General features: G+C 31.6%; 1 protein-coding gene across 1 annotated transcript; it reads right to left on the bottom strand.

The window, feature by feature from the left end:
* Positions 1–4,205: 4,205 nt before the first annotated feature.
* Positions 4,206–7,958, bottom strand: LOC126661366 (probable LRR receptor-like serine/threonine-protein kinase At3g47570). Its single transcript, XM_050355199.2, has 3 exons — positions 5,234–7,958; positions 4,510–4,890; positions 4,206–4,409 (listed from the first exon to the last, which is right to left on the bottom strand). The coding sequence occupies exons 1-3, from the start codon at positions 7,869–7,871 to the stop codon at positions 4,405–4,407; spliced, it is 3,024 nt and encodes a 1,007-aa protein (XP_050211156.1). The 5' UTR covers positions 7,872–7,958; the 3' UTR covers positions 4,206–4,404.
* Between the last annotated feature and the right edge of the window lie 6,143 nt (positions 7,959–14,101).

The raw sequence follows: 14,101 nt of genomic DNA, 5'->3' as shown, positions 1-14,101 counted from the left end.
CAAAATTTGCATGGTAATGATGATTATATTTGCATTGCCATTCCATAATGAAGCACAGGAACTTACAGATTGTGCAAAGCAATGCATGCCTTCATGTCTGCAACAGACGGATGCAACGTCGGATACTTGTGCGAGCGCTTGTTCAAATTATTGTCAAACAACTGGATCAAGGGGTGGTGCACAGGCGGGGACGCGGCCTTAGAAAGAGTATATGGTGGACACTTGATCACTTTATTATTTTAAATTTTTTTAAAAATATTAAGTTAATAGTATTTTTCCACTTTAAAATTTATAGCACTGTCCATTTAAAATTTATATTTATTAATTTTGTCCATCTTATAACTTTCGGTAAAGTCTTTTCACCTTATAAATATTTATGGATCGCCACTAGTGGTGCATCTATGTCATCAGACACTTCTGTTAACATTATGAAGGGCTTTGCTCCTCCAGCAAATTAAACCATAATTTATTAGATCTTATTCATCATTGTTAATTGTCATCTTTATGATTCCAATATTTTCCTTCTGTTGTAGAGAGATGTATAACGGAGTTCATATATGCATTTTTCATTGTTTTTTAATAGAATTTTATTTTACTTGTTATTTATTGTGGGTGTATGCTCAACATGTTCATGCAAATTTAGTTTTGTTAGATTTTTATTGGATTAATTACTCAAAAATACTTAACTTTTTCGACTCTTTTTATTTATGGTTTAATGTTTAAAAAATATTATTCAATGCAATTGTTGCGCTATGTCATTCGTGCAACAAACCAATTATATATTAGACATGTAAAAATTTTGATGATTAAAAAAATAAATAATAATTAAAAATTCTCTATCGCAAATATGTATTGTTTTGTTGTACATAAACACTCTTAAAAACGTCAATTTTGATTTAATTTTGATAGGAACATATTATATGTACTAAATTACTCTCTTTTTTTTAGAAATGCCACTTTTTATTGTTTATGATCAATTTTTTTAATTTCGTCAATTGTAATTTGTAACCACATTTTGATAAGTATTTTTCAATAAAAAATGTGAGGCATGTTTATGAATGAAAAATAGTCGAAAAAAATTGTTTACATATATATAATGCCTAGTGGACTGTAAATAAATATATTTATCCAAATTAGACTACAATTTGAAAGGTTGGATTATAAAAAGGATCAAGAGAAGTTAAATATTGTCGACTGGTTAATTCTTTTTTATTATAGAGGTTGTTTCGCTAATAGAATTGTGCGAATCCTAAATATATCTGAATTCAAGTTGAAAACCAAACTGAAATTATTTAAAATTTAAAAAAATTTAACAACCTTTGACTTTTCCGAATTGAACTGTACTGAACCCACAGAAAACTATATTAAGTTTTTCAGATACCACCCGTATTAAAGAATCAAAATTACTATATCCGAATATTTAACATACTAGTTTCGCATTACGTGCTATGTATGTGGCTCGTAACATAACTCGTCAATGAACATATTATTATAATTATATCAACTTTTTATTTATAATTAATATTAAATTAGTTAAAAAAATTGTAAAAGTAAATATAATATATTCGGTTATTAAATTTTTTCCATACTGAATTTATTCTTATTTTGGTTTTATAATAACCATAATTAAATAATTAACTTAATTTTATTAATAATATCTTTAAAAATAATAAGATAGAAATTTAAATAATATTATATTGACCAAATATAGTATTTTAATTTTGTAGTTCAATCAAATTAAAAAATAAGTATTTCTACTAATTTGGAGACAATTTAGTTAATTTTTACATGATAAAAATTAAATTGGAGATAATTTAGCTACATATTCTAATTAGGACTTTAATTACAATAGTGATTAATTAAATAATTAATTGGTTAATGACTATAAAACTTTTATTTAGTAGTGAACTGAAAAGGATTATTCAGTAAATTTGCTTATCCCCCCCATCCGTGCTTTTATAGAAGTATAGATATAGATATAGATATAGATATAAATATAGATATAGATATAGATATAGATATACTTATATTAAAATACATCAAATATGCGTGCGCACCTACTTAGGGGTTGTAAACAAACTGAGCCATTTGCGAGCAGCTCGGTGTTCGGCTCGATAACAACTCGGTTCATGTTTGTTCGTATTCTAAACGAACCGAGTTCGAGTTTAGTTTTATGTTCGTTAATATAAACGAGCCGAACATGAACATAGTGGTGTTCGGCTCGTTTACGTTCACGAACAGCTCAAATAAGAGTTCGTGAACAAGCTCATGAACAAGCTCGATTAAGAGTTCGTGAACAAGCTCGTATATAGTTCAGGAACAACTCGTTTAGAAACTCAATTAGGTGTTCGCGAACTAATTCATAATTGAATTAATTTATATAATTATGTTTCTAATTTATTCAGCTCATATTAATTCGTGAACGAACTCGATTAGATTGTTTTTAATTTATTCAGCTCATATTCGTATTTGTTCGTTTAACAACTCGTGTTCGTTCGTTTATCCGCTAAACGAGCGGGCTCGCGAACAAGCTCGTTTAATACTTATCGAGCTCGTTTGCGAGCTTGTTTGTGAACGAGCTTGTTTAATACTTATCGAGCTCGTTCGTGAGCTCGTTCACGAACTTGTTTATTTAGCGGCTAAATGAACACGCGCTGAACATGAACTGAAAATGAACACTATAAAATCTAAACGAACCGAACATGAACACTTCGTTCAAAGCTCGATGAACATGAACTGAACATAAACACCTTATCTTTTGTGTTCAATTTTTTTTACGGTTTACACCAAATAGATGGGAGTCTTAATTTATTACAGTTTACGTTCGTTTTTTGTACCTGTAAACGCATGCGTAAGCAACCTAACGCACGTCATGCCTAAACGGACGCTCACGTCAGCCTAGGCATGACGGGCGTCACCTTTCATTAAAAATAATTTCAAAAAAATTAATTCAAAATTAAAGATCTTATACTTCTATTTTATAATTTTTTTTTCAATACTTCTATTCTATATGTATTTCTATATTTATTGATTGTTAACTTTTTTTTCCAATATATATCATCATATAAAAAATTAAATATTTTATAAATTTAAACTAAAATCATCAATATTATTGATCTTTAAAAAAATTATAAAATATAAAATATGTGTAAATTATGATCAAAAAACAAACTATTCTTGTTATAACTATTCATGTGCGTTGCTGCTTTTGATTTCAGTCAATGAAAATGTCTGAAAGTTGGGTCGTCAGGATGCATTATAACTGCAGAATCAGTTTCATTTTTTTACTGGTTTACCAACTTTGAATTGTATCCTTGATCAAACTTGTATCTGACTGATACTTAAATTATTGTCCAACTAGAGAAATTGACCAAGCCTATTGCCAAAGGTTTTGGTAAACTCTTAGCTAAAAAACTGATTGATTACGGAAGTTGAACATTCAACGCTTCAAAACTCTGCCTCCTTATCCCTTGCATATGCCCGTAATTTGTGTTCAAACAGCAATTACGGGCATATGCAAGGGATAAGAAGGCAGAGTTTTGAAGCGTTTAATTCCAGAATTTTCTGATAGCCCTCGCAATATACCATCTGAAATTTAACCTAACCTCGCATAAAACATTGCTGATACAATTGATAGCTCTCAGAGCTACCGAGCCTGTTGCTGTTGGCGCTGGCAGATTGTAGATTATCGAGTTTCCTCCAAGCTCGAAAAATCCTGGGGTCTATCATTTAAGCAGTATGCCCACATTGTACTTACTTCCTGGCCTCCCCGATTTATATTCTTCCTTGTACAGTTTTTTCCAAGTTTGTTAAACCTTCCCGAAAGCATTATACGAGATCAAGTTTTATATATTTTTTTCTTTCTTTCATAAGCTTGATACTTACATAACTGCATCGGCAGCGAATATACCTACTAGTCGGTGCAAGTATCATTTCAGCCATAATCAAAGAATTTGTGCTCTGTAGACAATACTCTGTCAGGTTATATCTGTTGAGATGCATATGATAAATAACCCTCATTTAGTTGTCCTCCCATTTCTAGCTTCCTTCCACAAACCCGATTTAATAACGCTCGCTTCATTTCTGTCCATTTTCGTCTCCCTTCGAGATTTCACTAACTTATTGTTGCACAAAACAAACATTTTTTAAAATCTTTTTCTTCCTCATTTTAAACACAAAAGACAGAATCCATTACCATGTCGGACTTCTATTAAAATCATAGTTAGCCTTTTATTACACATTTTCTAATAAGATAACAATTTTAGATTAATACAATACTATTTGTAACACTAACAATTACATTGTTTTACAAGTCTGGCTTATTGTCCTAACCAAAATATTTAAGAACTCCATAGACATCTCATGCTTTATATCAACTCGATCGCATTTTATGTCCATCCATAATCAACCTGAGGTAAAAACAATACACAAAAGATTTTGGTAGCTTGGCATAATTTGAGCACAAATTTTATAGTGAAACTGAACAAGAAGATGACATTATTTAATTACCTGTAGTCATTTGTAGTTTGTTTCTGATAGAAGAGAGTTGAATAACAACATCACCAATATTTAAACGCTCTTGCGGTGATTCAGAAGAACATAATATTCCAATTTCAAATACTGATATCAGGCACTCAACGAGTTTATCTTTTCGTATAATGTTCTTGGAATAATAAAAATGGCTCAATGTCGCTTCCTCCATTTGAAGAAGAGTAGGATTTACAATTTCTATCACTTCCTCGGGCATGGCTCTTTTGACAAAGCTGTGAAGGCTTAGTCCGTCTTTGAATATGTCGTGCGTTGGTCGCTTTTCTGTGAACATCTCCAACAAAAGTACGCCAAAGCTGAATATGTCGCCCGATGTTGATGCATCATTTCCCAAGCCATACTCTAGAATATATTCAACGCAGTAGGTTAGCGTGTTTATTTTGCGAAGGTGCAAATTTATTTCATTATATCATATGTTGTCACATCACTTACCATATTAGTTCTAACATAACGAGATGCCTAATTAAATGAAAATATTTTCTTAAAACATACTGCAAACAATTGTCATAAAAACTAATTTTGATTTGAAAAACTTGTCGATGTTTTGTACCATTTTGATACGAATTGAAGTTTCGATACCAAATTAACATATGATACTTTGGTACAATTCAAGCTTTCAACCTGAATCATAGACTTTAATTGAAGACGAATAAAATAGTTTACAAAATTTGGAGATAATGTTTACCTGGAGGACAGTAACCAATAGTTCCAATAGCTGCAAGAGAGCTGGACTGATTTGAAGTAGGACGAATCATCTCCTTATGAAGGAATTTGACTAACCCAAAGTCACTTACATGTGCAGTCATTTCTTTATCAAGAAGGACATTGCTTGGCTTTAGATCACAGTGAACGATCGGTATCGTTCCAGAATGACAATGGAGATACTCTAGTGCACAAGCTACATCAATCGCAATATTCAATCTTTGAACAATGTTTAAATTCCTCGGATGATGAGTCGGATACAACCAATCGTCTAAGCTTCCGTTATCCATGAACTCGTAAACCAAAGCTTTGAAATCGTTGCCGCCATAGTCAACACTAGAACAAGCAGTGAGTACTTTTACGAGATTTCTATGTCTGGCATTCCTTAACACTTCACATTCAGCTAGAAAACTTTTTGACGCTCCTCGACGCGCAAGATTAAGCACTTTCACTGCAATTACACCTCCATCTTGCTCAAGAATTCCTTTATACACAGACCCAAATCCACCTGAACCAATTAAATTGTCCGAAGAAAAATCATTTGTCGCTTTAAGGAGATGCTGATAAGACAGTCTCAATAAATTAGCTTTCTCAGAATCACACGACGCTGAATGTTTTCTCCGCTTTCTTGAAAACCAGAGAACTAAGCAGGCAAGTACTAATGCTACTATTCCCATAATAGCTGAAACTATTAAGATTACAGTTCGTCGTTGTTTCCTTTTCGATTCTTTATCAGATATGCATGTCGGGAGGCCAAGATCATTTATGCCACCACATAATCTATTGTTTCGGACTATTGATATTGCGCTTGCGTTCTTAAAAATTCCTTCAACTGGCACCATACCTTCAAAATCATTATGCGAAAGATCCAGCTTTGATAAACTAAGGTTCGTCAAGAAAATTGGAATACGTCCTGAAATGTTGTTGTACGAAAGATCCAAGATTTGAAGGCCTCTCAATGCGCTTAAAGAAGAAGGAATCAACCCTTGAAATAAATTTCGGCTCATGATCAACGTCTCTAGACTTACACATCTGCCAAGATTACTTGGAATATTACCTGACAATAAGTTGTGTTGAAGATATAGTGTTCCCAACTGTTTTAGGTTTCCGATTTCGTCAGGAATAGAACCATGCAAACGATTTGTAGATAAATCAAGTCCTAATGATAATGAAGAAATTTCAAATATTTGTGGAGGTAGCAAACCAGTAAGATTGTTGTTGGAAAGATCAAACAATAATAACTGTTTGCAATTTCCCAAACTTGGAGGGATATTACCTTGAAACTGATTGTCATGTAAATAAATTCTAATCAAATTTGTTAAATTTCCTAAAGATGATGGAATATTTCCAATAAAATTATTTTCGGACAAAGAAAGTATTGCTAAATTACTGAGCTTTCCGGTGCTAGAAGGAATAATACCTGAGAGATTGTTCCCTGATGCATCAAAAAGATTCAAGTTTACTAGGAACTCTATACCTGTCGGGATATTTCCGTATATTTGATTGTTGTCGATGGTGAAAATCTCGAGTTTTTGTGAAAAGTTGGCAATTTTTTCAGATAGCTTCCCTCCGAATTTGTTAACGCCGAAAACTAGTACTCTTAAAGCAGTGGCATTAGCCAGGCCATGTAGAAACTTTAAGTCATCATCTTTCCCATTTCCAAAATGGTTGATTTCAAGCAAAAGAATTGACAGTTTTGTCAACTTCTCAAAAGAAGGTAAATTTCCTGTAAGTTTATTTTGGCTGACTTGAAAAACTTTTATGTTTGATGCATTAGAAAGTGAAGATGGAAGGGATCCAATGAATTGGTTTTTACTAATGGAAAAGAATTGGAGATATGGAAGAGAGACACCTAAGCTCATCGGAAGTGTTCCGTGTATATCATTGCCCCCCACGTCTAGAACTTGAATCGAAGAGAGATTAAAGATCGAAGAATGGATGGTGCCTGAAAAAAGATTACCACCAAGTGCTAAATTCCTCAAATTCTTTAGTTGACCTATGAATCGAGGTATAGATCCATGCAAATTGTTTCGGCTCAGGAAGAGTGTCTCGAGATATGATAGATTTGCAATCGATAGAGGGATAGTTCCGACTAAATTGTTTCCTCCCAAAGACAAATCTTTCAAACTCGTCAAGGAGCTAAGCTCTACGGGGATTTTTCCGATCAGCTTGTTGCCATATAATTGCACAACATCAAGATTAGAACAAGCAGAAATGTTGGAAGGAATTTCGCCGCTAAGTAAGTTATTGAAAAGAGAAATAACTTGCATTCTACGCAAATGACCAATTTGCGGAGGAATTTCGTAGCTGAAGCTATTGTTGGCGAGATACAATTTTCTTAGGAAGCTTAAATTTCCAATATGTGGTGATATCGAACCTGAAAGTTTACAAGTGTTTAGATTTAACTCCGTAACTCTCTGGTGATGTCGACGCCCACATGCGACGCCATACCATTGGCAAAAATGATGCGAACTATTCCACGAACTCATGACACCGAGAGGGTCATTGGTTATTTTAGCCTTGAACTCGAGCAAAGCTAGTCGATCCGTGACATTGGTAGCAGCACCGGCACGAGTCATGGTAAATGACAAGAGATGGATAATAATAACAGCAATCCGCATTTTATGAGGTTAATTTGAGATAATATATTGGTTTTGCAAGATGGAAAATTGGAAGAAATTATTTCATGGGTTTGTTTATTCATTGATGAGAACAACTTGGATTTAAATATCAAAAAATTATCATAATTTCTTAGTTATGGGAGACTTCATTTTAACGTAATGTGGACATTTGAAAGACTTGTTTTGGTCGTATTGGTCGACTTCATTCCACTCTCGCCACTTGCACAAATAAAGGTCCATTTAGAAACTTAAACTTTGCACAATATTCCAACTAAGTCCTTTAAAACTTTTCCAATTCAACAAGCCCAAAAGTTATTATTTTTTATTGAATTTGGTCCTTGCTGGAACCATCTCTTTCAAATTTCAATTGTCATAACCAGTTCTGCCTCTCAAATTTACGTCATATAATAAATTATTTGTTTTCTTTTCATGTCTATATTTGATTAACATTGCTTTTTGAATATTCTATTCATTACATTTTATAGTCATATGTGGTTGTATTTTATTATAAGTATATGAAGTTGCACTCTATTTGATCAATTCTGATATTAAAAAATTTATTTAAAATAGGATTAATCTTTTTTCAATACTACATTTTTGCGTGTTTTATTAGTTATAGTCAATTTTTTTAAAAACGTCAGAATTAGCCCATTTAAAAATATTCAGAATTTTTTTGGCCATTTAAACTAATCATGCATGTAATAACTTAGGGTTAAATTAAAAAAATGGCTAGAAAAGATTCTGAATATCCTAAAATGGTTAATTCTGACGATTTTTGAAAGGTTTGGTTATACTGATAAAACACGGTTTGGTGTTAAAAAAAGATCAGCCCTTTAAAATAGTTTATTTCAATTGAAAATTGTTAAATGTAATTTTTTTTTATTCTCTTTAATTTGTATTTTTTTTATATATACCAAAAAAATATAAATATATTAATATGAGAATATAAAGTCAATGTTATTAATTTTTTTTAAAATGTCTTTTCAAGTAAATGGACAAAGGAAATCTATATGTGGTTGTGCTTTTGATGCAAGATAAGACTTTTTTTTTTTTGATAAGAACAATGGAAGACTTGGTTTGGCCTTATTGGTATACTTTGTTGGCCTTATTGGTAGACTTTATTCAGTCCTCTCACCATCTATAAATATAAAGATCAATTTAGATACTTGAACTTTGTACAATAAGACAAATAAGTCCCTTTTAACCTTTACAATTACAAATAAGGGCAAAATCCATACCTGGTCTGTGTACTTTAGTGGTTAATTTTTTGGTTTTAGACCCTCTATTATCTTTCACCCACCGTTCATCCTCTTACTTTCCATTTCCTTTAAAGTTAGTCCTTCTATTACAACCCAGCTTCGTGCCTTGCTTTACATCTGAAAATTAAAACAGAGCCTTCAGCTCATTAGAAATATCTGATAGTCTAGGGAGTATTGTGAATTTATGTTACTGTTTTTAAATATTTAGCAAAGTATATTTATTTTCTAAATATTAAAATGTTTCATGAAAGTGTATGTCTATAGTTTTTGAAATGTTTTAAATGCTGATATGGATCCAATGCAACTAGCTTTCAATTGAGCGGCAGTAGGATTATGTACGCACTAGTCACAATTGAGTTAAGGAATGGTTCATAAGAAATTGATTGGAGTGATATGGAAAGCATCGGTTGGCATAGCGACGATGCAGGATGTAGGTTGGCATTGCTATCGACAAAAAAGAATATCGTTTGGCATAGCTATCGATAGTAAAAATGAAGTGTTTCAATTGTAGCTATCAACAAAAAAGAACATCAAATTGGCTATCGATGCCTCAAAGAATAATGGTTATTGGTTAAGGTTTATAGTGGATATATATATATATATATATATTTATACACACACACACATTAAGGTTTAGGGTTTAAATTTTTTCCTAATAGGATAAAGTGTATGAAACATCTTATATTCGTAATCAAATTTGCTTAATATTTACTAGTAATAATATAATCTCACTCAGTTTTTAATTAACTCCATTTTTCCTCCAATTTTTCAGGAAATAGAAATTGAATTTGAATGAAAGGCTTCTGAACTTTTTACTTCTCGTAAGTTTATTTGGATAAAAGTATGGAAAGAATATTTTAAACTCTAAATATCTGCAGTAGTCTAGAATGGCATGATTGTAAATAAATATATTTTCTTTTAAAACTCTAATGTTTATATGAAGTGAAATGTGTTTAAGTAAACTAATCTAATCATTAGGCATTCGTTAATACCTTCACATACTGGATTACGGCCTAACTCTAAAATTATCTCTAAACTCTGATCGACTACGTAAGGTATAACATATATTCACTTTTTACTTATCTTTAACGTTAACCAATTATCGAATCTAGTTCTGTATTTTAGAAATCCTTTACTTTAAAATCAATTCATTTTAAAACCCTTTTTATTTCGTTAGCCGAATTCATAAACTCGAGGCTCGACGTTTAAACCCCGCTTTCCAATTTACACTTTTCATAACCCGTCGGCCGAGGTCGCACCTTCCAAGATTGGCTATTGTCATACCAAAGATCATACAAATCTTTTACATTTTCGAATCATTTTTGTTAATCATTTCCTCAAAAATGTTATTTTAACGATATGGAGCGAAATCGATAATTCTACATCAACGTTAACTTCTTTACATAATTTATATACTTTATAGCCCTCTAAACATTTACGGCAACTTATATGTCCATTTAGTAATGCTAGGTTTTCGTTATGTCGAAGTCGGTGAGATTTTGCCGCCATCGTCGAATCGTATGCAAATTTCACGATCCCACTGATTCAACCTTTCACGTCTATTCATACTTTTTTCATATCATATTCTAGACCTCTATCCATTTTAAAATGAATCCTTAAAATTTAAACGTTAACTCGTGCTTTATCAAAATCGGCAGAATGTCGATGTTTTCGCCGAAATCGTCGATTACTGAAATTTCTCGATTACCGAGACCTCAACGTAACACACCGACCTCGACCTTTTAATGTCTGTATATTCATCGTACTAAAAACTTGCATGACAGTTTCCCTAAATCGTTTGTTGATCCATAATCTATGTATAAAATTTCTAATTAAATTTGTATGATATACTGTTCTTTAATTGTTTAAAAATTAAAATTTATATAAAGAAAAAGTTAGGGATATAAACTTACCTTTAACTCTTGAATTTTAAAGGGGAATGTCCTACACTACACTACACTATTTCCTATTTTATTTATAATTTTATATTATATTTTGTCCTTACTTTTCGAACCTTTTTTTTAATTTCACAAATACCTTTTTTCACTTTTTAATGATTTATTCTCTTTTTATATATATTTTTCTGGTGTTTTTTTTTTTTGTTTTTTTATCGTGTTTTTTAGTATAATTATGGTATATTATGTTTATCTATTATACTTTTTAATGTAACTATGGTATTTTTATAGTATAACAATAGTGTATATATAGTGCATCTATGATGTTTTTGTAGTATTTTTATGGTGTATACCATAAAAACACTAAAAATACACCATAAATACTGCAAATGCAACATATATATACTAGAAAACGCAGAAATACACTGAAAATGTAGATACACTGAAAAACACCAGAAATACTATAAATACACCAAAAGTACACTATAACGTAAATACATTATAAAAACACTGCAAATACACCATAAATCAATTCGTTCTTTACAAATTCAGTAGCATTATAATAAATGAACAAAGCTATGAATAAGAGAAAGATAAAATAATTATATGAATAATAGAATAATTTTATAAATAAAAAAATCATATATCTAAATTAATTTATTTATAATATGTTTAAATCATCATAAAAAATCTAAAAAATTACAAAAGATCTAAAAACAATGTCGAGAAATTCATGGCGCGAACGGAAGAGATGAACGGAAAAACATGAACAAAAGAGATGAACGGAAAAGCGACTGAAAAGGACGAGAAACCCATCAAAAGTAGACGAATGGAACCGCGAACGAAAAAGCAATCAGAAGAAACAAACGGAAAAGAATAAGAAAAGAAGAGAAAATTTTGAGAGAAAAGAGAGTGTGGCTATGTAAAATTTTAACTTAAAATGAAATAAGACTTTTATATATAGTAGTATTTTTGTAAATATATTGTGTAGAGTGAAAAGTTATGAAAAGATTAATAAATTTATTATAAATATGTTTCAACATGAGATATTTTTAAAAATAATCCCAATTTTAGAAGGTGCATCTCCATTTCCATCTTTTTTAGCAAATGGGTTTGCCTATTCATTCGCCTATCCCACCGTCCTAAGTTAGTTTTTGGGTTAAATGCAAATTTATACACCAACTTTGATCTAATTTGTAATTACAACATAAACTTTTAAATTTGACAATGTGAGTAATGAACTTTGCACTTTTGGCAAATCGATACACCAATTATTTTCTGGAAATTTTTTGCTGGGTTGGAAGCCGGAAAGAACACGTATACGGACACAATGAATTTCAAAATTTGCCACGTAATTTGGCACGTTTGCAAAATCATGAACTTTAGCTTAATTTGCAATTACAACACTAACGATAAATTTTTTGGCAAAAATAGGCATCAACTTTTACTTTTTGGCAAATCGAAACACTGTTTATTCTCCAACTTCTCAACCTACGTGACAATCCCGACTTCCAACTCAGCAAAATTTTCCCGGAATAGTGTATCGATTTGTCAAAAGTGTAAAGTTCATCACCGACATTGCCAAGTTTAAACGTTTATATTGTAATTGCAAATTAGGTCAAAGTTGGTGTGTGGATTTACATTTAACCCTTAGTTTTTTTTATAACTTTGTCCTTCACTTCTTATTTTTATATGTATACTTATTTTTTTATAACTTTATCGTATTTCTATTTATTTATTCTATCATTAAAATATTCTATTTATTTTAATAATTAATTTTTTTATTCTTTATTATATATGTTAATTCATATATTATTTATTTATTTATAATTATGTAATATCCCAGAATTTTTTTTAAAAATTTTCTAAATATGTTTTCGGTATTAAATTAAATTTTTCGGGGGCGGTTTGATTCGTAGTTAAATTTTGGTTCGGTTCAATTTCAAATTTGGGTTGTCTTGGGTTTTGTTGGTGGTTCAACCAAAATGGTTGAACCACCACGTGTGAATCAGGTCTCAAAAGAGACCTGATCAAAAACTCGACCTTCTCGTTCGAGAATTGTGATTCTCGAACGAGAATTGTGATTCTCGAACGAGAATCAGCGTTTTAGGCTGAGTCTCGTTCGAGAATCAACATTCTCGAACGAGAATGTCTCAGCTTTTGCTGGTCTCGTTCGAGACCAGCCAGACCGTGCGAGGGGGGCAGTTTGGGACTTGATTTCACTCTTTTCTGAAGCCTTTAAAAGCCTAACTTTTAACCTAATCTATTCTCCATTCTACAAACAAACCCTAGCCCCCATTCCCTTGCTCATTCACTGAAAAACGAAGCTGAAAACATTATCCAAAGATCGCTGTCCGGTAAGTTTTCTTGTTCATCTTGATTTCAGTTTTAGCTTTAAACGTCCCTTGCTTTAATTGATTCGTTCTCCTTCGTTTCTTGATCGAATCCAGTCCCGTTTCGTCGATGAGATTGTAGACACACGCCTCTTCAATTCCCATCTTTGTTTTCGTCAAAACGGTACGTGATTCTATGCGATATAGTCGCCGCCGTTTCATCGAAATCGTACGTGTATATTCCGTTCTTGAATGTCATGTTTCTGTCGATGCATAGTTGCTTTTCTTTGGTTTTGATTCTTTAATCTTCATGATTTTAGACCTCTAAGAATGTTAGAAATCTTAGATAAGTTAATTGGCTTGTTTGATCGTCCGTTTGATTTCACCGTGGTCAATTTATGGTTTATGTCTTTTCCCCTTATGTTCCTACTGTTTCTTATATTATGAGTTGCTACCATGTTTGAGCAGAAGCTCAAGTCTTGAATTCAAAAAGAATGGATTGCAATTGTTTGAATTGTTTCATGAATAGGGTAGTTTAAATCATAGGTTATACTTTTTCAATGGTGTTTCATGTTTTTGTATGGCGGGGAAGAACTTGGGTTTGAATGAGAAAGATGGCCAATTGGCCAATGTAGTCACTAAAGGTTTTACTTTAATTATTTGAATCCCTCAAGTTGTTTTATCGATTGTTATTGTTTTAATTATAACCTTTGGATTTGGATTTGATTTATAAACTAGTAAAG

Source organism: Mercurialis annua, linkage group LG8, assembly GCF_937616625.2.
Source record: "Mercurialis annua linkage group LG8, ddMerAnnu1.2, whole genome shotgun sequence".
Lineage (NCBI taxonomy): Eukaryota > Viridiplantae > Streptophyta > Magnoliopsida > Malpighiales > Euphorbiaceae > Mercurialis > Mercurialis annua.
The sequence above is the reverse complement of the archived record's forward strand: the minus strand, read 5'-3'. Positions and strand labels throughout refer to the sequence as shown.

What these genes read in the sequence shown, in the direction of transcription:
- LOC126661366 (XM_050355199.2), bottom strand. Translation starts at nt 7,871, where the DNA reads ATGCGGATTGCTGTTATTATTATCCATCTCTTGTCATTTACCATGACT. An exon ending in TATTGGTTACTGTCCTCCAG is followed by an intron (nt 4,891 to 5,233) that starts GTAAACATTATC and finishes AATATATTCTAG; the next exon opens with AGTATGGCTTGGGAAATGAT.